Below are 24,953 nucleotides of genomic sequence, written 5' to 3' on the forward strand. Positions count from 1 at the left end.
GCTGGTAGTTTCGAACTGCTGACCTTGTGGTTTGCAACCCGATTCGTAACCACTACGCTACCAGAGCTCTGTGGGGTCTACTTATATCTGAGCTGGCATTCAGTGGAAGCACAGATAGACTTTCCTTCATTTCAGGAGGAAGAGGGACTGAGATCTATGTTGTTGGTTTCAAGCACCAGTGACCCTGTGGTGGGGTGGGGAATGACCCCTTCCTCCTGACTCCACTGTGGGAGCCTTCTGTAGGTGTTTGTGTCAGTGCAGCAGCCAACAGGTACTGATCGGGCAGAAGGCTTGTCACATTCCAAATGGACCTCCTTGCTGCTGTCAGAGCCCACCCTCAGGAGTTTGTTGGATGTGGGTGTAGCCGCCACTCAAGATGCCTACTTCCTGGCACACCCAGACTCAGTCAGCAGTCTTCAGCACTGACTATACGGGGGTGCAGACAGACCCAAATTCATTCCCAGGGAGGTCTGTCTTCTTGGTTTCAGAGGTTTGAGCTTATGGGGTACACAGAGAGGCAAGGAGAATGCTGACTTTGGGAGCAGACTCTACTGTAGTTTACAACAGCCTAGCTGGGGGAAGGGGTGTGATGATTTAGTCAGATCCTCATGGAGGTCTGGCCTTGTTGCTATCAGAGACTGTCCTGTATACCCATCCCTCACTTATCAACACAGTTAGGTTCCAAAGACCCAGTCATTATGCGAAATCAGCATTATACACAAGTGATCAGCATTACACAAGACAGACCTCTACTCTGTCTTCTGTGCTGGTTTCCCCCACCTGCCTCAGTTACTCACTGCCCTTCAAGTGTTCCTGGCACTTCTCAGGATGCACATAACTTGGCTGAACCCCCTTCCCCACCAAACCGTTCCACTATTGTGGAGCCCATGGGAATCATGGGTGGTGGTGGCAGTTGAGTGTGTTGCCTGCCACCTGCCCTGGGCAGGGACCCTGCTTGTCCTTTGTCCATCCTGATCCCACAGTCCCCACTTAGTCCCCTTCCTTCTCTCCCACTTCCCACCTTCCCCACCAGTCTCCCCAGCCAGCATATGCTCCTGGTTCCCATGCCTACCCACAGCCTCACCTTGTCCAGTTATTGCCCTGTACCCTCTGCCGCAGGATGACCAAGAGTCTCAGGGGAATGACAGAAGACACCCTGTGGCCAGTCAGCCACCACCTTTTGCTTGGTCCAGTCATCATTAGGGCCTCCAGTATATTGTTCAGGGTGGCCCACAGAAGGTGCCCCAGCCATGGGCCCTCATAGGGCCTCAACCCTTAGAAGTGCTACCTAAGAATTTTCCAAAGTTGGCATAGATGCTGACTATTGTACTGTCTAATTTGTAAGTGAGGAACTTTGTTGTTGTTGTTACATGCCGTGGAGTCGGTTCCGACTCATAGCGACCCTGTACAGGGTTTCCAAGGCTGTAAATCTTTACAGGAGCAGAAAGCCTCATCTTTTTCCCGCAGAGCAGGTGGTAGTTTCAAACTGCTGACCGTGAGATTCACAGCTCGATTCATAACCACTACGCTACAGAGCTCAGGTATAGAATATTCACTGTGGTGGAGCTCCCACTAAAGAGGGCTGTTTCTTGGCATATAGCAATCGCCATCAGCATTCCTGCCCAGGTCTGCCCTGCTGGTTTCAGATGCCTGAGCTCTGGGGAGCACAGGGAGACCAGCCGAGTATTTACTATGGGAACAGGCTTCATGTCCTAGACCTTCTGCAGCAATTCTCAGTAGGCTTGCACTCAGCAATGTCTGGGTGGGGAGCTGTTGGCACATTCCAAACGGACCTCAGGGGATGTCTGCCTTGTTGCTCTCAGACCCCCCTGGGGTATGTGGGCTGAGGGTATAGCCTCCATTCAAGATGTTTGCTTCTCAGCACACAACACACAAGAGCCTCAGGTAACATTCCTCAGTGCTGAGTATGTGTGTGTGGTGGGGGAGGGAGGACGGGGGTAGAAAGACCCAGCTGATCTTCAGTGAAGTCTGTCTTGTTGGTTTCAGAGGCCTGAATTATTGGGTGCACCCAGGGAGGCTGGTAGAGTGTTGATTATAAGAGCACAGACCTTCTCTAGCAATTTGTGACTGAGATGGGGAGGTGCTGGCACACTCCAAATGGACCCCCAAAAGATAGAAGCTCAGAGCCTTGTTTTTTGTACAGGCAGGGACTTTGGTGGCTGGGAGAGTAGGCTCTTCTCCTGGGCCCATACCCCGGGTTATAGGAGCCAGGGCTGTGCCTACCACGGTGCTTGTCTTCAGATTCTTTCTAGCTGCCTGTGTGTGGTTCCCTCCTGCTTTCCTCTGCTCCCCAATTCAGAATGCCTCAAGGAGCACTGTCTTCTCATTTTATTTCTTGCTGTATTTATGGGGAAGGGTTAGAACGATAGTTTGTCTACACCACCATCTTCCAAGAATTCTACAATGAGCATTTATCAAGGATTTGAATATGAGAAGATTAAGAAAAGCTCTTGGAAAATTGATGAAGCCCTTCAATAGTCTGCAAAAATGACTTTTTTGGTTGTCTTAGAAACATGAAACATGAAACAACAGGTGTCAGGGTAAGTTGGTCAGGAAACAGTTTTACCTTTGCAAGGTAAAGTCCCAGTCAAATGATTTCTAAATTCCCAGCCACCAAATTGCTGGTCCTTGTTTCAAATGGATTTACTTTAAATTTATTCACCATTCTCAACTGCCGTCTGTACCAGCTATTCTTAACTAGAATCTATTCTTATTTCATTGTGGCCCTAAAGGTGCTGTAGGATCAGCACTGGACTACAAGGTTTGCAGTTCACAAGGTTCAAACTCACCGTTCTAACCACAAGGTCAGTGGTCCAAACTCACCAGACACTCCTTGGAAACCCTATACAGGGTCACCATGAGTTGGAACCAACTCAATAGTACTTAACAATAGTGGTTTTGAGGACTTTATTGAACATGGTTTTAAAGTTCATATTGTTTATCAATTGCCTGAGTCAAATTGGTGGTGGTGGTGGTGGTTATGTGCCGTGGAGTTGGTTCCGACTCATAAAGACCCTGCGTAGGGTTTCTGAGGCTGTAAGTCTTTACGGGAACAGAAAGCTTCATCTTTTTCCTGTAGAACTGCTGGTAGTTTCGAACTGCTGACTGTGAGATTAGCAGCCTGACTCATAACCACTCCCACTACCAGAGGTCCTTCTGGTTCAGATTACTATATATAAATATGCAACAGTGTTGTCTAACTCTAAGAAAAACTTCACCCAGTTTATTATACCACACTTTACAAGAGATACCTTGACTTTTTTTGTGTGTCTATTGGCAAGACTGTAGCATAAAAAGGTCAGTCACCTCAAAGAGGTCCTGTTCAAGGTGAGAACCTGTGATAATTAAAGACAGCTTTTATCTGCCCATTGTTTTTAATGGACTTTACTTTTAAAAACAGCTTTAGGTTTGCAAAAATATGTGATAATTTTTAAATCACTTTTAACTGCTTGTTTTTACTTTTCTCTACAGACGTCGCCTCATCTCCCAGAGATCTTCCTTGGAGACACTGGAAGATATTGAAGAGAATGCCCCTCTCAGGAGGTAATTTTTAACTGTTGCATTTACCCATATGTAAACAAAGTGGTAACAAAAGCAAGGGTCTGTGTGTCCTGGGGTGGCATTGTGGGTTAATGCATCAGACTGCAAAGCTGTTTGAACTGCAAGGTCAGCGGTTCAAGCTCACCAGTTGCTCCTCGGAAACCCTATACAGGGTCACTGTGGGTTGGAACTGACTTGATGGCATTTAATAACAACAACATAGAATATACTCCTAGTGTGGAACCCCAACTCTGAAGAACATTAAGAATTGAAAACTATTCAGCCCCAATTTTTTATTGCTATTGCTACTGCCATAGTCCTGGTGTGGCGCTGTGGGTTAATGCGCTGCTGGGCTGCAAGGTCAGTTCGAACTACAAGGTCGGTGCTTCAAACCCACCAGCCACTTCTTGGAAACCCTATACAGAGTCGTTATGGGTCGAAACCAACTCCATGGCACTTAACAGCAACAACATCGGATCAAACTCCTAGCTCATAGCCACACCATGTATTATAAATAAAACTTGACACTGCCCGGGCCCTGCCCCCTGAACCACATCGGTTAGCCATAGGGTTTTAATAGGCTCATCCTCAGAAGTAGACTACCAGCCCCAATTTGGGTGTTTATTTGAGTGCTTTTCCCCCTGGGGTGGTTTCGTTTTTTGTGCTTTTTTGTTTTTTGTGAGATGCTACTACTTACTTGCAAAGCCGTTTGAACTGTAATGTCGGCGGTTCAAGTTCACCAGCTGCTCCTGGGAAATTGACTCAATGGCACTTAATAACAACAACTTACTGGAAGAAGAGTCACTCATTTTCTCAGCTCTCTTCCCCAAAACCGCACTGTAGTTCCTTGTCCTGGACTTCATTTTGGGCTACAACACCTCTAGTACTTATGAGCTGGTCATGACGTCACTTCACAGCTATCTGCTACAGACACTTGGCTAGAATCATTGTGGTAGTTGGCTGTGAGAGTGCACCTCGCTGGTTCTCCTTCAGGTTAGGAAAGGCAGGGCCCAACATCTTTCTGGTGGCAGCATTTAATGAGCTGTTGTGTCTGTGCCTCCATCTGACAGAAGTTCTTTTTCTGCCCTGGGTCTCTCCACCCTGACCCTGCGCTGCACCACCTCCCAGCCAGGCCCTCAGTGAGTGGGGGAGAAAATGCTCACACATAGGATCTCCTTAAATCCTCCCCAAAGTCCTGGGTCATGAGGGCTTCTCGTTGCAGAAGAGGCCTCGGGTGGGTTGCTGTGGCGCTCCTGTATGCGGGCAGGCAGCTGGTGAGGAGGGTCCTCCGGAGGGTTTGTGCACCCAATTCTCTTGTTTCCGCTCTTCTACAGCCCACATGCTGTGGCTGCCAGCAGGGACTAGGCTTGGCTCCTCCAATGAGCTTGAGAGGTACTAGTGTGAGGAGGGAAGTTTATCCAGAAGTGGTGTGCTCTGTCTGGAGCTGGTTGCTGTTGTCAAGTTGTTTTAACTCCTAGCGACCCTGCATAGGATTTCCGAGAAGTGGCTGGTGGGTTTGAACCACTGACCTTGCGGTTAGTAGTCCAGTGTTGATCTCACAGTGCCACACCGGGACTCCTGGTGCTTAATCCCAAGTTATAGGTGCTACCCACAGGGTCTTCTCATGGGAATGGAGAGCAGTGAACCCAGACCAGCCTCGGGTCTGATTGAAGGCATGGAAGGTGAGGGCCTGTGAATCTCATCCACTGGCATTATTCCAAAGAGAAAGACTGTGCCAAACAACCAAGTCCCACTGTTGGAGACTTACATAGTAAGCATATGCATCCTGTAATTGAGGCATTGGTGATTCAGTGTTCAAGTTCTCATCCATGCAGAAGACCCAAGTTCGATTCCCAGCCAATACTCCTCATGTGCAACCAGTACTCATCTGTCAGTGGAAGCTTGTGTTTCTCTGATGCTGCATAAGTTTCAGAGAGCTCCCAGACTAACGCAAGCTAGGAAAAAAGGTTTGGTGATCCAATTTCAAAAATCAGCCAATTGTCCAATCTCCAACCTGGCGTGGGACCGAGCAGTGATTAGTTCCTTTGTGTGTGGGGTCGCCATGAGTCAGGGGCTGACTCTAAGGCAGGTAACAGCAACATGTACCCCTGGGACCATCTTAGAAGGAATGGTACGTATCTACTTAATGAGTAGGGCTTGGGTACAAGTGTTCTATTTGTGTTCAGTTTTGGGAGAAGACTTTCATCCTGCTCTGCTAGCCTGTCGGCAGGAGTCATACAAAAAGCTACATTAAAAGTCTAATTAGGGAGCTGGCTTGAATCCAAAGTAACCAGTTAGCCTGGAAGAGAAACCTTCTCAGCCAACACTGTGTGGCTTTGGTATTAGAGCAGGTAAGGTCACGCTCTGACTAATTCTCTCCCTCATCCCTGCCACAAACAGGAAAATCAACCCATAAAATTCAAAAGTGCTTCGTGTTTCAAGAGGCACCTAGAAGCCAGGTATTTGAGCCGTGCAGGGACAGTGAGCCCAAGAAAACCGGGTGATTCATGGTGCAGACTGAAAATGTTATTCTTACCTCAGGCGTTCCAGAACAAGGCCTTTGCCCCTCAGAACGTGGGTATTGGGTTTTGAGGGAATTAAGGAGCAGCCCACGCAGGACCTGGGCTCTGAGTTCCTGGTCAGTGCCCTGTGGCCTCATTGGGCCCCTCCATCTCTGAATCGGCCCAGACAAGCCCTCTGGTCCTCTGTTTCCACAAGTGAGTGGAATAAGAAAGTCTTATTTGTCTTACTGATGAGTTCATCCAAGTAATTGTTATAACCTAAAAAACCCCTACTGCCGGCAAGTTGATTCCGACTTATCGTGATTCTATATAGGATAGAGTAGAATTGCTCTTTAGGGTTTCCGAGATTGTAAATCTTTACGGGTGCAAACAGTCTCATCTTTCTCCCCTGGAATGGCTGCTGACTTTGAATCGCTGACCTTGTAGTTAGCAGTCCAATGCTTAACTCACAACACCATCATGGCTTTGTAAGTCATACTTAAAGGATATCTTGTTTAAATGACTCTTCTTTAAATGCATTATTTTAGAAAATAAGAAGTTATAGCAGTTTTTGAAGATTTTACTTCCTCAGATAGCTTCTTTTGAATTAAAAAGAAAATATATTACAAGGGGTCTTTCAAGAAGGATATATCAGAGCAATATGAATTCTGCTAAATTTGAATCAAAAACAAACATCAAATGTATGGTGAAGTTTGGGTGGATGCTTTACACAAAGCTGACGTAGACAGTGCCTCCCCCCACCCCCAAATTAGCAGTTTACAGGTGGATAACTCATTTTTAAGAAGGAACATAATAATGTTGAAGATGAAGCCCACAGGGGCAGACTATCCACATCAGTTTGTAAGGAAACACTTAGTCTTGTTCATGACCAAATTGACAGCCAATGACTCACACCATAGCCAACACCATAGATGTCTCAACTAGTTAGCTTACATAATTCTGACTGAAAAATTAAAGTTGATCAAACTTTCTGTTCAAGCATACCAAAACCATTATGCTCAGATCAGCTCCAGACAACAGCAGAGTTTCCAAAGGAAATTTTAAAAGGGTGAGATCAAGATCCCAAAGCATTTCTTGGAAGAATTGTACCAGAAGAAGAAACATGGCTTTACCAGTACGAGTCTGAAGACAAAGCACAGTCAAAGCAATGACTGCCAAGAAGTGGAAGCGATCAAAGCGAAAGCAGCCTGGTTAAAAGTAGTGGTCATGGCAACAGTTTTTTTTGTTTGTTTGTTTTTTTGTTTTTTTGGATACTCAAGGTATTTTGTTTGTTGAATTTCTGGAGGGCCCAAGAATGATAACATTTGCTTTAATATTAGGAAACTATCGTGAGAAAGCTAACCAAAGCTTCAGCAGAAAAATACTCAGGAAAGCTTCACCAAGCCCTTCTCCACCATGACAGTGTTCCTGCTCATTCTGCTCAACAAACAAGGGCAATTCTGCAAGAGTTTCCATAGGAAATCATTAGGCATACACCTGATGGTATTGGATTTGGGCTCCTCTTCATGTCTTTTTGGGTCCTAATCTTAATATGGGGTCCTGGTGTGGCACGCTAGGATGAGCACTGGACTGCTAACTGCAAGGTTGGTGGTTTAAAACCCCTAGTCACTCCTTGGAAACCCCTATGATTAGGAACTGACTCAGATGCACTTAACAACAACCATCTTAATATATTAACAATTATGAAGATGGTACGGGACCCAGCAGTGTTTCATTCTGTTGTACATAGATAGGGAGGTTGTGAGTTGGAATCAGCTTGATGACACCTAACAACAACAATTTAAAAAATCTTTAAAGGGCACCCATTTTTCATCAGTTAATACTGTTAATAAGACTGTCTTGGCAGGATTAAATTTCCAGAACTTTCAGTTCTATACAGGTGGACTAAAAGACTGGTGTCATTGCTTACAAAAGTGAATTCACCTTGATTGAGCTCATGTTGAGAGCTAAAGTTTATATTTTCTTAAATTCCATTTTTTCCACAAACTCCCTTCCCCCCAAACTTTTTGAAGTCCCTTCTTAATCTACTAATAACTTACTTGATCCTAGGATATTAAATTAACCTAATGTAGAGGAAAGGCTATTAGTTTGGGAATCTTTGGCCTGACTTTTTTACTAACTAGTAGTTATGTGGCCTTGGAACGCTCACGTAGCCTCTCTGGCGCCTCAGATTTTCCATCTGTAAAATGGGAAGGCCAAGTTGTCAGATCTCTAGGGTCCTCTTCAACTCTGAGATTCTGCAAAATGAATGTACCCATAATGACACTGAAGTGTTTTGGGAACTATGTGGGTGGAAGGCTATTAGCCAAACTTGCTTTTAAACTTAGCGTATTGAACAAATGGCTCCAAGGCATCTATTAAAAACCTTTTGCATAATTAAGTGTATCCTGTAATCAGTGCTGAATCCACTTAATGTCAGTAGGTTTGCTTTTGGTTGGTAATCAGTGCTAACAAGGAAAAGCTAATCTTTCATTAAATTAGTTTTTAATTTGATTCTACCCTAATTTAATTTTGCTTTACTTAAAATGTATGTTTTTAAATGTATATTTACACATGCATAATGCAACTTTGAAATTAATTTGTTCTTTCCTGCCCCTGCCACAACCTGAGCACTCAGTAATCCAGTTTCCTTGGCAATTGTTGCTAACACCACAATGTTCTTAAAGCATTTCTGAGATTCCCTGGTGGTTTAGTTCAATGCTTAAAAAACACAAAACAGCAAACAGCTTGCTGAATGAAAGGCTAGAATGTGCAGTTAGAATTGAGGGCTGATATGGAAAGAAAGGACCTTTGTTAAGATTTCTTTTTAAGTCTTGCTTTACTCTTGCATGCTGTGGTTTGTTGATTTTTCCTGTACCCACCCAGAATTTCAGTAATTGAGCTTTTACACTGATAAGATTGGCTTAGACTGAGTTTTCCTTTTGCCTGGATACGTAAGGAGTTAGGACTTCTCAACTATGTGTCCATAAAAACCTTGGTTGGTCTGCGGCAAAGGTGGTTGCCATCCCACCTGCCCCGAGTATTCTAGACTGTCTGGGTTAATGGGTGCTGGCGGCCGCAGCTGGTAAAGTGATTGCTCAGTGGCCTCCTCCCCCCCACTGGTACGGACAGCCGTCTGTGGTCCTTTTGCTGGAGACAGAGCCAGCGGGCAGTAGCAGCTCTTCCTGAAGGCACGGGAGGCAGGGAGGATTTGGGGACTGTCCCTCCTCTGTGTTGGTTTCACTTGTTGGGGAGAAGGTGCCAGAGTTTGTCATGAAGCCACAAGACTGGCTGGTCCAGGAAGCTCTGCTATTTGGGAGGAAAGAGCAGTGAGGGTCAGAATGTACTCCCCAATCCTTAGTCCTCCAGAAACCACACAGACATACCTTTCTGCTCTCTAAGATTATTCCCTCTTCAGTTGCCTTGTGTTTTCCTCTGTTTGTGTGTGACTTTAGGCGCCTGCTGATGCAAACAGTCATTCTAGAGAAGATCAGAGGTAGTCCAGAGGCCTGAGCCTGCTTTCAGAGAGTTGCCCCCAAAACACAGAGTAAAGCGCTAGCCCTGTGAACTCTGAGTTTGCGTTAGGTAGAATTACTGGGTATTATCTGCCCTATTCCAACCCAAACTGAAGTCTGTAAGATGCATTTACTAAATGTCCTCTAGCAGAGTTTTACAAGTCTTTAAAAGAATCTTCATTAAAACCAAGAATCAGGACATCTAATAAGGGTGCTCTGGAATCCTGGTGTGGTGCTGTAGGATAAGCACTGGGCCGAAAAGTCAGTTTGAAAGGTTCAAACACACCAGCCAGTCCTCAAAAACCCTATACAGGGTCTCTATGAGTCAGAACCAACTCAAACAGCACTTAACAACAATGATAAGGGTGTGTAGGGTAAATACTGCACTCCTGTCCACAAGGCTGGCAGTTCAAACCCACCAGCAGGTCCTTGGATACACTACACAGGGTCACTGTGAATTGGAACCAACTTGACAGCACTTAACAACTTTTGTGGTGGCACAAAAGTTTAGTGCTTGGCTGCTAAGGTTGGTGGTTCAAACCCACCAGCCTCTCCCTGTGGCAGTCTTTATTCATAAAATAAATTGGGCGGGAGTTGTTGTTGAGTTGATTCCAACTCATCAACTGCCCCACAGTCGTTAAGGAAGCAGACTGCCTCATCTATCTCCCTCAGAATGGTTGATGGAGTTTGAAGCACTGACCTTTTTGTAAGCAGATCAACAGTTTATGTTTCCCCATAAAGATTGTTGTTGTTAAGTGCCATAGAGTCGGTTCTGATCCATGTATAGGGTTTCCAAGCAGCGGCTGGTAAGATTGAACCACTGACCTTGCAGCTCACACTGACTTTGCAGTCCAGCGCATTAGCCCACAGCACCACAGAGAACTCCCACATAAAGATTGTTGTTAAGTACCGTGGAGTCTATTCCGACTTATAGTGACCCTGCACAGGGTTTCTGAGGCTATAAATTTTTACGGGAGCACAACGCCTCCTCTTTCTCCTGCGGAACCACTGGTAGTTTCGAACTGCTGACCCTGAGGTTAGCAGCCATACTCATAACTACTACACTACATTTGTTGTTGTTGTTATATGCCGTGGAGTCGGTTCCGACTCATAGCGACCCTGTACAGGGTTTCCGAGGCTGTAAATCTTTACAGGAGCAGAACACCTCATCTTTCTCCCACGAAACAGCTGGTAGTTTCGAACTGCTGACCTTGCGGTTTGCAGCCCGATTCGTAACCACTACGCTACCAGAGCTCCTTACTCAAAAATCCTCCGGGCAGTTCTGCCCTGTCCTTATGGCCATGATAAATTGGAACTGACTCTAACAATGGGATTTGGGTGGTTTGTTTTGCTTAATAAGGGCCATATGAGTGTTGTTGTTGTTGTTGTTGTTTTGAGTTAAATTATTTTTTAAGGTGATGCTTCTTATAGAAAACAATGTTCACCTCTGAGAGGTGAGTGAAGGTGTGGTTGGCCCATCCTCCCACATCATCCTGTGTCCAAGGGTATGAAGACTGCTGCTGCCTCCCAGTAATATGGGTAGAGAAGGACTGAACATCATACTCACGGACTCCTTGCTGTAAGGAGTCCACCACATCCTCTCCTCCCTTTCCGAGCCTCATCCTTGCTGTCAGCCCAGCCCTTCTGCCCCCGCTTTCTCAGCCCCCTGAGCCAACAAATTGGCTTGGGAACCCTACTCTTACCTGCTGGGTGCTATCAGAACCTTCCCATTCTGCTGTCAGAAGTCTTGGGTGCCTTGGGCAGTAGGGCCAGGAGGAGGAAAGAGAAGCTTATTCAAGTTTAAGGGCCCCAGGGAGCAGCCAGAAGAGCGGGAGTTGAGAGAGGGTGGGTGGGATGGGGAGGCTGCCTCCGTTCAGGGCAGAACTGAGCAGGTCCCAGGCACCCAAAACAGAGATGGGCGTGGGTTAGGAGAGCCCATTACTTGCTAGTGCTATGGCCTAAAGGAAGTCAATCTCTCTGAGCCCAATTTCCTCAACTGTGTACAATAGGGATAATAATGTTTACCCCACAGGTTTCTTGTAAGGGTTAAATAAGACAGCACAGATAAAATGTCTGGTGCACTGAGCACACATTTTTTCCCTCCTTCCCATGAATACCACTTAGAAAACTAAGTGGTATTATTGTCTCGTTGCTATTTGTAAGCAGTGTTCATGGTTAGCACCCCTCCCTTTTGGTCTGTCCATAAGAGGAACTGTCAGGGACTAGGCTAAGATGTTCCTGAGGAAAAGTGCAATTTTCTCCTTTCACATGGTGATATGATATTTGCAGTGACCACTGTGCAGAGTTCTGTGCTTACGCTGCCCTGAAAGGAAGACAAGACCGTAACATGGAAACAGAAAGAGCTCAATGAGAAGCACAGCCCTTGTGCTTTCGCCCAGTGTGAAACCCTGAGTGGTTTTGCAGTCATACTTAGCAGTAGTGAGGTGTCCTGTATACAGTAGGCCTGAATCTCCTCAGAAGTGCCTGGAAACTGGTAACTTTTCATAGATACCTCAGAAAAATTGGAAAAATCCTGTTCCAAGATCCCAGAGAGGACTTGAGTTTGAGGAGTTCTAGGCTTCACTTTGGGTAACTCATACTGTGAAGGTCAGGTCTCGCCTTGTGGGACTGCAGGCCTAGGGTCACTGTCCTGTTCCTGAGGAAAGTCATCTGCACCCTCCCCTGGGCCTGCCTCAGAAAGCTCCAGGAATCTTGACCTCTTTGTGATTTATAAAGTTCACAAATAACAGCACCACTGGACTGGGGCTGGGGGATGTCACAGCCTGAACCCACTCCCTGAGATGAATCCTCGCGAGCAAGTACAGATGGGAATTTCTGTGCTTGCTCCCAGATGTGCCCCCACACCCCCACTACCCCTGTGCTTCCTTGTTGAGCCATGCTGTTTGGTGCTCATTTAGCTGAAGCCTCTAAGTTCGAAACTGGCCCTGGATGCTCAGGTTTAGCTTGGGTGATATCCTAAGCCCAAACCTCAGTGTCAACTTTGCAGTGCCAGTGACTCGCTTTCTGAAGCATCACGTCATGGGTACCCATGATGAAGAGCAAGTGCCAGCTCTGGGGCCTATGGTTGTTGTTGTTAGTGCTGTTGAGTCAGTTCCGACCCATAGCAACCCTGTATAAGGTTTCCGAGGAGTGACTGGTGAGCTTGAACCACTGACCTTGTAGTTCAAACGGCTTTGCAGTCAGTCTGGCGCATTAACCCACAGTGCCATACCAAGACTACTCCTATGGTTAGAAAGATTCAATTTTAAAATTTAAGTAGCAAAAACCCAAGCTAGAAAAGGCACAGTTTACAGCTCCTTGTTGCAAGAAAAGACCAAACTTCAACTCTTGATTTAGGGTATTTTGCTTTTAAAAAAAAAATTAGTTTTGTAGCTTAGCATTTCCCAGGCAACTTTGAAAATAATGTACACAAATAAGATTTCTTATTTGTGGTCTGGTGTCTCAGTGCTGTGGTGCAAGGATATATATACTCCAGGGGCAGAGCTGGGGGAGGGGGGGGCGACAAAAAAAAAAAAAAAAAAGAATATTTTGGATCTAAGCCATTTATTTCAACAAATATTTATTTTCAATTTCTCTTTGAAACGAGCAGCTAGTCAGGTCTCTGATTCTCGTTCCCATTAAAACTGTGACTCCACAGACCGAGGCAGCTGTCCAGGTAATTCAGGCCAAAACCCTGCTACTACTGAAGAAAAATGATTCCAGGTTGTTTTTAAACTGAATTTTCCAGTGTGTTTTTATTCTCCCTAAATCCTTTACATTTACAGTTTTCAGTTCTACTTGCCTTTGTTGATCCAGGATGGGTCTTTTTAAAGTGACAATAAAGAACACCATATTTAGAATCTGTGTAGGTTATGTTTTTGTAACTGGGGACAATAGTTTTCATGAGCTGACTTTTTGAGACCCATATAAAATATCTCAGTATTACCAGGGAAGTTGTCTGTCTTTGAGCTTTATTCAGGTCTCCTTGCGTCCCACCGTTTTTGTCTTATTTTTCCTGCTGATTCCTGCCTTCCTTGGAATGACTCAAACCATTTGTCTGGTCTTTCCTTCCTGTCTTTGTGTAGAGATGTCTCAGCTGTCCAACACTGACTATGTTTTTTTAACGACTCTATTTTTCAGATGCCGAACGCTCTCAGGTTCGCCCAGACCAAAGAACTTTAAGAAGATTCATTTTATCAAGAACATGAGGCAACATGATACCAGGAATGGCAGGTACTACACAAACAAAAGGGGCTCTCACAGCTTTTCTGCTGGGGTGGGCAGGAGGGTGGGGGTACCCATTATAATTGCCAGACCTCAGCAAACTTAAATGCACACTTTTTTTTTGAAAATATGCACAATAAAACAGGCACCAATCCAATGATTCTAACATGTATAATTCAGGAACATTATCTTCTAAAAGCTATGTAATCATTCTCACCCTCCCTTTCCAAATTATTCCTCCACCTTTAACATCAACTCACAACTCTCTCTAAGCTTCTTATTTTTTTGAACAAGCATTTTAATTTGTTTAAGCCAAGATTTCCCAACATTATTAAACCACGAAGTCCGTCTTCTCCCCAAAGAATGCTTCCTAATATCTTACTTTAAATACTTAATAGAATTTTTTGGAAAACTCGGATATAGGTTAACCAGGGCTTATCTAATGGATGGGCTACCCAGGCAGCCTCATGCCAATCCCGACTGGTGTTAGGTATTGTCAAGTCCATTTTTGACTCATAACAACCCCATGTGACTGATGAGAACTGCCCCGTGGAAAACCCACACCTTTAATACATCCAGGAGCTCCTGTAGCTTTCCCAAGCAAAATATTTCCTCCCACCCCCACCAAATTGCCAAAAAGAGTCCATATAAAATAATGCTCCCCAATGAGCTCTGGTAGCACAGTGGTTACGAATCGAACTGCAAACCGCAAGGTCAGTAGTTCGAAACTACCAGCTGTTCCACAGGAGAAAGGTGAGGCTTTCTGCTCCCATAAAGATTTACAGCCTCGAAAACCCTGTACAGGGTTGCTATGGGTCGGACTCGACTCGACAGCACTTAACAACAACAACAATAGCACCTCAGGACTCAGTGAGACTATTAGATCCACAACAAACTGAATTTTCAGTAGTACTATGAAAATACATTTTCATAGAAAACTTTGACCAGGAAATATATGTTCCCCTATTTTTTGCTCTGTTACGTTTTGTTTTATTTTTTACTAATGCTGTGTGCTCAGGAACCCTGGTTAAATTTTTTGGCAGTTAACTGAAATGTCAGTGGTTCAAACCCACCAGTCACTCCACAGGAGACTGTGGCGATCTGCTTCCATAAAGATTTCCTATTAGCAGTCACTCTAAGTCAAAATCAACTCAGCAGCAATGGTCTGGTTGTTGTTGTTGTTGTTAAGTGCTGTCGAGTCTGTTCCAACTCATGGAACATCCAGCCTTTTTGGTGTGGCCCTGCTAAGGCAGCTGCAGTTCCCGCCATCAACATTGGTGATGGTATTGTGTGCCGACTTGGTTCCAACACATAGAGACCATGATTCGGGGTGAGTTAATTAAATGTTTGACCAAATATAGCAGGCTAGCTTTTAAATTGATAATCTTGAATGGCCCACGAATGATGTTACACATTTTGGCAGAAAAATGGTTCCCTGCTCCAGCTACATAGGGTTTCCAAAGAGCAGCTGGTGAGTTTGAACTACCAACCTTTTGGTTCAAATCTACCTTGTGGTCCAGTGCTTAATCCTACAGCATCACACCAGTACTCCAGTGGCTTGGTTGTTGTTAAGTGCCATTTAGTCGTTTCCAACTTATAGCGACCCTGTATAGGGTTTCCAAGGAGCAGCTGATGTGCTTGAACCGCCGACCTTGCAGTTTAAGCCAACTTTGCAGTCCGGTGCATTAATCTGCAGTTATCTCACCAGACCTGTGCCTGGACTTGGTTTTGGTCCTAGCTCTGATGACTGTAGAAGAATCACAGCTCTGCCACCTCATTCTTCCTCTGCACAAATTCCAATCCTGGGCCTGCTGACATCCGGCCAATATACTTCTCTAACGCTTTCTTTAGTCCTCTTGGGGAGTACTCTTAAATGAAAATTATTGGGAGCACAGGGCTGTATAAGATAAGCGCTGGACTGCTAACTGCAAGGTTGTCAGTTTTAGGTCTCTGCTCCGTGGGAGAAAGATGAGACTTTCTGCTCCCGCAAAGCTTTCCGGCCTCAGAAACCACATTCAGGGTCGCTGTGTGTCAGAATCGACTCAGTGGCACTTAACAATGACAACAACAACTCTCCTGATAAGTAGATGGTAATCATTGTTGTTCACATGCTTAGAATGGTTGTCAGAGTCTCTTCATCAGGATAGCGCCCCAGGAACTCTGGGCCCCCTAATGCTCCCCAAATCTGCAGCTCTGTGACCATCTCAAACAGCCCCTTTGCACTAGCCTGTGATCTGGGTTGTGGTTTCTCTTGAACCTGTGAGTCAGAGATGCCGCCTCAGAGAAGATGGCTGCTACAAAGACCGTTTCGTTTGATCTCCTACTTTACAGAAGGCCATCTGGTCCCTGCTAATACTCTCTAATCCATGTAAAATGGAAATGAGTAAGTCTTTTAGGTAGACTCATGGAATGATTAAGGCCCAGGTATCTAACTGCAGTGTGATGGTGCAAATGCATTCTGCCACCTGTGTAATATTTAACAATTGCAGTTTTTAAAAGCTTGTTTTCTTGACGTTTATATTGTTGTTATTGTTTTTTTTAAAAAAAAAAAAACCTGCCAGGGCAGGGAATCTAATTTTATAGCTAATGCAGTGGTTCCAAGGTAGCAAAACTGAGCTGTCATCAAAATAATTACTATATTTTAGTCTGTATGCTCATATTTTAAATGAGATCAGTTAGTTAAAATTTATATAACATTTATCTGCTACATAGAGTATTCTGAATTTCTCGTTTTCACCTTTAATCTGTCTGTCACTTAGAATAACCATTTCTTATTCATTTTGAAGCTCACTAAATTCAACCGTACATAAGCCATTTTTAGTGTGTGTGTCAGAACTTAACAACAGCAATTCGTCATTTATTTACATTTTTTCCTGTAATCTCTTTAACCATAAAATAAACATAGAAAGCCTTTAATTCCTAAATAAAATCAAGAACAAAGCCAAAGGAAGGGGCCAGATTGCTGGTATTCCACTTCCCCATCCCCCAGGTGCTATCCAGGATACAAAGTCAGATTATTTCTTGGCATGGTTGGATAGTGAGAGGATGTAGTTATAGGATTTGGATTAATGGGATTATCCAAATACATTGCAAAGCTACCTTTCCAGGCACACCCTGGACCCAGGAGCAATGTAAACAGTCAGAAAAGCATGCAGTTGCCTGCCGTTTTGCTGGGGAGTTCTCAGAGGGAGCCAGAAGGGATGGTTAGCTTATCAACAGATCTGAGAACTGGGATTTGGGGCAGGAAGGAGATCTGAGAGTTGTGTGGGAACTACAGGCCCCCGCAGGTCTGAGGGGTGGCCAGCTGTCTCTGCCCCCAGTGAAAGCTGGTTTTCCTGTGCCAAAGGAAGATGAAAGCTGAAGAGGCTCCCCTTCCTCGCTTGGATGTTTTGGACTAGGCTAGACTGTTCTCTGGCAGCTGAAAGAGTCCAGAGGAAGCCAGAAAGAAAGACGGCTTTTTCAAAGGTGACAGAAGGATATTGTGGTTAAGAACCTGATGAAGGGGAGGATGTGGCCGCTTTTCAAGAGAGAATTGTCTGCACTATGAGGGGCATCAAGAGTGAGTTCTGATGGAGGTTGGCTGGGATGTTTGGATGAGTCATTAGCTGCCCTCTCAGCAGTCAGCAGAAGAGGTCTTGGGTCCCTCTCAGAAGGACGAATGTGCTGATTCCCACCTCAAGTGCACAGATCAACATGAGAAGAGTGCCTTCCTGCCACAAGTGTTCAGGTCTCTTTGCTCAGGTTTGCCGTCTCACATCAGGACGAGTTTACAGAGAAGTCTGGAGGGACTCACTGGAGAATTTTTAATTCTGGACTGAAAACAGAGTAACCTGAGTGTTTAGGTGGTATGTCTGCTACCTCTTGTGTCTGGAGAAGAAAGACTGAAAGGGGCCATGGAGGGGCATTGTGGAGCCTCAACAGATACACACACACCTGCCTACCACACAATGGCTGTGCCAGAGCTTCAGTCTCCTTGTGGCCCCCTGTTGGTCTGTCCCAGAAGGCCTTGGTGTTGAGGCTCCTCTCTCCCTAGACCTGCTGAGTCGTATAGAAGTGGCTGCTCTTAGAAGGATTTGTGTTCCCAGTCTCAGCAGGGATGACGGTGCCCCTCCCAAAATGGAGTCACTGCCTGGCCTGCCCATGGATTTTAAGCACAATTTTGAAATGTTAGGTGTCATTGAGTCAGTTCTGACTCATATTGACCCTGTGTACAAGAGAACAAAGCACTACGCAGTCTTGCATGGCCTCACAGCCACTGCCATGGGGACGCCCAGTGTGGAAGCCACTGTGTCAGTCCATCTCACTGAGGGTCTTACTCTTTTTTGCTGACCCTTTATGTTACCAAGCATGAAGTCCTTAAAGAGAAAATAGATTAAAACTGAGAAACACATACAGTGGAAGATAATACTTGGAACAAAACTAAAGGCTGTGTAGACATCATGACCAGTAATATCAGGATAGCAGTTAAGAAGTAAATCTTGATGTCAAGTGGCTCGTTTGTAGAGTACAACCACTTGTTCTGGTGTTAGAGGAACCCCAATTGGTCTGTAATGGTGGAAGTGAGGTCTGGTTCCAAAAGAGGATGGTGTCTACTCGAATAAAAGCCATGTTCACGTGTCTGGAGTCATTGAGTTCTCGGAGGCTGACTTCGGAGACATGCTGAAAAGCTTCTGGGTGTGGATGAAGGGTAGAGAATAGAGCTGAGAGTGTTTGGGAGTCAGGGTAGACAGGTAGGCTAAGACCCAGGTAGGTAGAAGGATGGGAAATGGAGTTCTTTGATTAGAGCTGGAGTGCATGATGAGCTCTTTCTTGGTCCCGCCGCCATTTTGTCTCTTAGAAGGTAGGTGCGCAGTGAAGGACTGCTGTCCTCTATTCTAATTCTGCCTGACCACCGAAGACAGGGTAGTGATGTGTAGACTCTTAGGGACTTTGGAGGAAGTCTTATAGCTGGAAAAGAAAGCAGTAGTTGGCTAGATTTTAGGAACACATGATCTCAGGGAGTTCAGACTAGGACATGGATTCTTGTGACTGGGATCAAACTGCCAAAAGAGATTATAAAGTTAGGAATATCATAAGAAAAGAATGGGTGCCAGGCGCTAAAGTAGTTCATATGTTTTATTTCATTCAATCATTGAGATGACCTTATGAGGCAGGTATTATTACCATTGTGGTGAGCAAAATAATGCCCCCTTTCCAAAGACGTTCATATCCTAGTCTCGAACCTGTGAATATGTTACACTAGATCACAAAGGGGATGAAGTTTGCTAATCAGATGACCAAAGAGCCCAGGTGGCACAGTGGTAAAAGTGCTCAATTGATAACCAATAGATTGGTAGTTTAAATCTATCCGTCTGCCCCTGTAAAGATTTCTACCTTGGAATCTCCATGGAGCAGTACTATTCTATTGTGTAAAATCTTAATGAGTCAGAATGGATTCAACAGCAGTGAGATTGGGTGTTTTTTACCTGGTCATCAGCTGACCTTAAGATAGAGGGAGATTATGCATGTATGACCAGAAACAAAATAACCAAATCAGATGCCATCAAGTTGTCTCAAGGGTACTTAAAAGTGGAAGCGAAAGGCAGAAGAATACATGTGGGAGTGATGTGGTGTGAGAAAGTTTGACTGCCCATTGCAGTTTTGAAGATAGAGGGGAGCCACAAGCCAAGGAGTGCAAGTAGCCTAGAGAAGTTGAGAAAAGCAGGACATAGGTTCTTCCAGAGAGGGACGCAGCCTTCTTGGCACCTCGAGTTTAGCCCCTCTTTAGACTTCTGACCTCCAGAACTGCAAGATCTTAAATTTGTTGTTTTAAGCTACTAACAGTGTAGTAATTTGGTACAGTAGCCATAGGAAACTAAAATAATCATCGTCCCATTTCGCAGAGGAGGGAATTGGAACAAGCACAGTTAGAAGTAGGAGGTAGGATTCATATCCAGGCATTTGATTTTTAAGCTCATTCTCTTAATTGAAGGCAAGAAAGATTGAATGATTGCACGTCTGGGGCAAAATGGCGGAGAAGGAAGACACAATGAGCAGGCCCTCTGTAGCGAACACTTAGGAGACCAAGTGAAACATGCAGATGGTGATCCTGGAACCCTGAACTTCAGAGGATAGGACAGAGAAGTGGATTGGGTGCCGACTAGAAGAGGAAACTGAACAAGCGCAGAGAGAGAGAAGGAAAATGAGCAGACTGTGAGCTGGTGTGTAGTGCCATGGCCATCTTGACCTTCTGGGAGTGGCTGTCGATACAATGACCTCCAGGCACAGGACCCAGCTGGAGGTTGGTGGCCAGGGTGGGTACGGTTCTCGTGTGTTCTGTGCCCCCCAGGTAGCCGAGGACATGTCTAGTCCCTGCCCGAGCCAACTCAACAACCGTAGCACCCTCTCCTTGACTCTGCCTGGGGTCAGGCGCTGGGAACGCCATCCCTGCTTTGGGAGGCGCATGAGTCTGCCCTGAACAATGCCACACAAGTAACAAACAGAGAACTGTGCTCATACGTCCTGTCTCTATCACATCCACCAGAAGACAGGCAGTGAATGCCTGACACACACCCACTATCATCACTTAAACATAAATACAGCAATGCCACAATGTCTCAGAGAAAACAGTTTTAGCATATATGACAAAACAAGACAGTGCCTCAACCAAGTGACCAAAATAGAGTCAGAAAATATAATACCAGAAAGGGTATCAGAACTACTTGATAAGGAATCTAAAAGAATAACATTTAGGTGCCTTCAATGGCTGAGAGAAAGATCTAGGAAAGCAAGAAGAACACAGAAAAAGCTTTAAAAGAATTCAAGAAAGGACTACAAGAACAAACTAATAAAAGAAATGAAAAATTGGAAACCATGCAAAAACTGCAATTAGAAAGTCAGAAGATTAACACCAAGACTTCAAAAATAGATGTTGTTGTTAAGTGCTGTCGAGTCTGTTCTGACTCACAGTGACCTTGTGTAGGGTTTCCAAGGAGTCAACTTTCCAGTTCAAACTGACTTGCAATCAAATGCTTATCCTACAGCACCATACCAGGACTCCTCAAAAATAGTGCATTGAAAAAGCTAAGAAGTAGAATTGAATCAATGGGAGGCCAAATTACTGAGCTTGGAGACAAATCTCTCAACATTCATGTGCTAAAGGAACAATAAGAAAAAAGAATAAAAAATTCTTAAGAAAGCCTAAGATGTATGTGGGACATTATCAAGAATAATAACTGATATTTGATTGAAATTTTAAAACAGGAAGAGGAGGGAAACACAGAGAAAACTGTCAGAGAGTTGTTGGAAGAAAACTTCCCTGACAACATGAGAGGCAAGAAGATATGCATTCAAGAAGTTGAACACACTCCAATCAGGACAGACTCCAAAAAAAAATCCCCAAGACATAATCAAACTTTTCAAAACCAAAGACAAGGGAAAAAAAATCTAAGAGCAACTCAGGAACAAAGTAAAGTTATCTCCAAAGGAGAACAAATAAAGCTAAACTCTGATTTCTCAGCAGAAAATACACAGGCAAGAAGATAATGAAAGAAAAAATTGCCAACCAAGAATCACATATCCAGTAAAATTGCCTATCAAACATGATGGTGAAATTAGTACATTTCCAAATAAACAGAAATTAAAAGAATTTGAAAAACCAGGCCAATCTTATAAAAAATACTAAAGGGAATTTTTGGACAGAGAACCAATACAGCAGACCACAACCATACATGACAATATCACCCAGAACTCAACCCAGATAGAGAGGTATTCAAAGTATACCAGACCTACACGATTGGGAATAAGAAACCAGAGATACCAGTTTGCAACAATGAAAGATCATAAACTAAAAGAGGGAATAATGTAATTAGAGAACTTCAAATGAAGAGGAAATCAACTAGATTTCAAGAAGTAAATAAACTACCAATAATCCTGAAACTAGGCCAAGCGTTACTCCTAGCCCTAACCCAACCCCTACCCCTAACACTCACCCTAGTCCTAACCCTAACCCTAGCACTAAACCAAGTCCTAGGCCTTGCCTAGACCTAACCATAGTCCTAACCCTAACCCTTTATTCCGCCCCGCCCCCCAATTTTTTAAATAAAATTGGGGGAAACTTCATGCATTACAAGGTAGCATGTCATGATAGTTTTTGAGGTAACGCTTGCTTGAACTCTGACTTAGCAACCATTAGCTAGTACAGAGCTTCTGTTTGGGGTGAAGAAAAGTTTTGGAAATAGTCATGATGGTTGCACAGCATTGTGGACACAATGCAACTGAATTATGTATTTAAAAATGGCTAAAATGGTAAATCTTACAGATGTACTGTTATTGTTGTTGGGTGCCTTCCAGTCGATTTTGACTCAGAGTGACACCATGTGACAGCAGAACTGTCCCATAGGGTTTTCTAGGGTATATCTTTACAGGAGAAGATCACCAGGTCTTTCTCCCTCAGAACCTCTGTTGTTGTTAAGTGCTGTCAAGTTGGTTCCGACTTGTAGCCACCCTGTTTAGGGTTTCCAAGGAGCAACTTCCTGGTGAGTTTGATCTGCAAACCTTGTGGTTCAAACCGACCTTACAGTCCACAGCACCACATCAGAACCTGTAGGTGGGTTCAAACCACCAACCTTTCAGTTAGCAGCCAAGTGCTTAACCTTTATGCCACCAGCACGCCTCTTCATATGTTTTGGATTACAATACAATTTTTTTTAATGTAATAAATGCAAAATATAAAACATCATTAGTAAGAATAGTTGAGGGAGACTGAAATTCAGGCTGAACTGAAGGTTGTTAAACAGAAGAGAAATGCCAGTGGTAGCCACGGGGCTTTAAAAAAATCTGCTCAGAAGAGGAAGGGGAAGGGTGGTGAACTTGGCAATGATAGTAGAAGGTCAGCAGATGTCAGCTGCTGCTTGTTAACTTTGAGCTGCATCAGCAATTGTAAGTGGGCAGTGTAGAATCATTATTTCAGAGAGAAAACAAAGCCATGTGCTGGGCACAGTAGGCACTCAGTCAGTATTTGTTGACTAGATGAATGGGAAGACCTTTTGGACTAGAGTCCAGGAAATGGAAAGAATTCAGAAATGTGAATAATCTTTAAAATACCGTAGGCAAACGCATACAGGTGATTTGTGGTTACCAGGGACTGGGGGAAGTGGGTAATAAATAGGAAGATATTGCTTAAGGGGTACCGAGTTCCTGTTTGAGGTGATGAAAAACGATTGGAAACAGACAGTGATCGTGGTGGCTGCACAACCTGGGAGCATACTATCCCTGAATTGCATATTTCAAAATTTTAAATGGTAAATGTTGTTAAGTGTCGTTGAGTGGATTCCAACTCACAGCAACCCTGTGCAGGGTTTCTAAGGAGCGACTGGTAGATTTAAACCACTGACCTGTGGTTAGTAGTCCAGTACTTATTGTACAGTGCCACACCACCAAACAAAAGAAAAGAAAATTACCATGGAGAATAAAAGATGTCCTAAACCTAATGGCAAGGAGCTATGGTAGTGTAGTGGTTACAAATCAGGCTACGAACTGCAAGGTCAACAGTTTGAAACTACCAGCGGTTCCGCAGGAGAAAGATGAGGCTTTCTGCTCCCATAAAGATTTACAGCCTCAGAAACCCTGTACAGGGTTGCTATGAGTCGGAACCAAGTCCATGGCGCATAACCAACTAACCAACCAAACCTAATGTCAGGCAAATTTGCCTTTAAAAAAGTAAAATGGCAGCAGATGGTAAGTTCTAACAATCATAGACTAGCAAACCTAAAGGATTTCTGCTGTGGGATCAGCACTGGACTTCCAACCACAAGGTGGGCAGTTCAAACCCACCAGCTGCTTCTCGGAAACCCTATACATGGTTGCTATGAGTCTGAACCGACTTGATGGCACTAAACAATAGCAAGCCTAGAGGATTTCTGGTGTGGTACCATAGGATCAGCACTGGACATCAGTTCAAACCCACCAGCTGCTCCTCAGAAACCCTATACAGGGTCACTATGAGTCAAAAGTTGACTCGACGACACTTAACAACAACAACAAAGCTAGCCTAGGCAGGATTTTGAAGTGGATGATTAAGCAGACAGTTTGTGAGCTTTTAGAAAGAATGTGGTGGTTGCTAGCAGTTAACGTGAGTTCACTAAGAAAGTCCTGTTAAATTAACTTCATTTCCTCGTTGATAGAGTAACTAGGTTAGCAAATTAACGCAATACCATAGACAGTGCATTTCTTGATTTCAGCAAACTGCTAGATTGTTGCCCGGTACAACATGTGCCTGTGGATAGAATGGTGGGAAATGGGCTGGGTGATTGTGAAGCTGGCTGACGTTTATGAGCTGGCCATTGTCAGCTTGAAGGGCATTTTTGATAGAACAGCTCATGATATCTACTCTCTTGAGCATTAGTCTTGCATGCTAGTGATTAGAGGAAGGCCAGTATCATCATTTCCCACCATGGGGAAGGCCAGAAGCAGCAGGGAGAAAAGGAGAGAGGACATTTCAGACAACAACCAAGATTCAGTTTGTTACTTCACCAGCTAGAAGTTCTAGACCTAAACAGTAAACCACTGAGATTAAGTGTAACGTGGGTAAACATAACATGGGTAAATGTAACATGGGTAGTCAGTCAATCACAATACAGCTTAGACTTTTCAGAAGTTCATATTAAAAACATCTTGGCATTAGATAGATGGTGTGCTCCGTAAAAACTAACAAGGTGATATAAGTATAGACAGCTAATTTAGCTCATCAGAAATCACAGAAATGCATCCTTCTGGCACCTGACCTGGGACTGCCCTATTTGTGGTGTTACAAACAGAATGGTGTCATTTTAAGACATTGGATTTGTTTTAAGATGACACCCTTTGGTTGGACTCCGATTTTCCACATCCCTTTCACGTGAAGAGCAAGAGGAACAACACGTTGTCAGTGATAACAGCCTGATCTTTTCTGTTTGATCTCCTGGAACCGCTTATGTAGAAAGAGCCATTTTTCTGGAAGGAGCTATGTTCATCCAGATGGAGGATGCGTAATAAAGCCGTTCCTTAACTATATGTAGAATGCATGAAACATGTGTTGAGTCTGTTTAGCAGATACATATGGACACCTGCTCAGTGCCAGGATTGTTTTTAGTTCTGAGGATGTATCCGTGAATATAGCAGACCTGCTTCAAGA

General features: G+C 44.3%; 1 protein-coding gene across 1 annotated transcript in view; it reads left to right on the forward strand.

Annotated features, from left to right (window-relative positions):
- Window positions 1-24,953, forward strand: part of CABLES1 (Cdk5 and Abl enzyme substrate 1) — a 139,740-nt gene that overhangs the window by 55,286 nt on the left and 59,501 nt on the right. Inside the window, exons 2-3 of the mRNA XM_006835117.1 lie at window positions 3,493-3,564; window positions 13,718-13,810. Coding sequence (XP_006835180.1) covers window positions 3,493-3,564; window positions 13,718-13,810 — 165 coding nt within the window. The remainder of the gene's footprint in view (window positions 1-3,492; window positions 3,565-13,717; window positions 13,811-24,953) is intronic.

This window comes from Chrysochloris asiatica, unplaced genomic scaffold (assembly GCF_000296735.1).
Source record: "Chrysochloris asiatica unplaced genomic scaffold, ChrAsi1.0 scaffold00015, whole genome shotgun sequence".
Classification (NCBI taxonomy): domain Eukaryota; kingdom Metazoa; phylum Chordata; class Mammalia; order Afrosoricida; family Chrysochloridae; genus Chrysochloris; species Chrysochloris asiatica.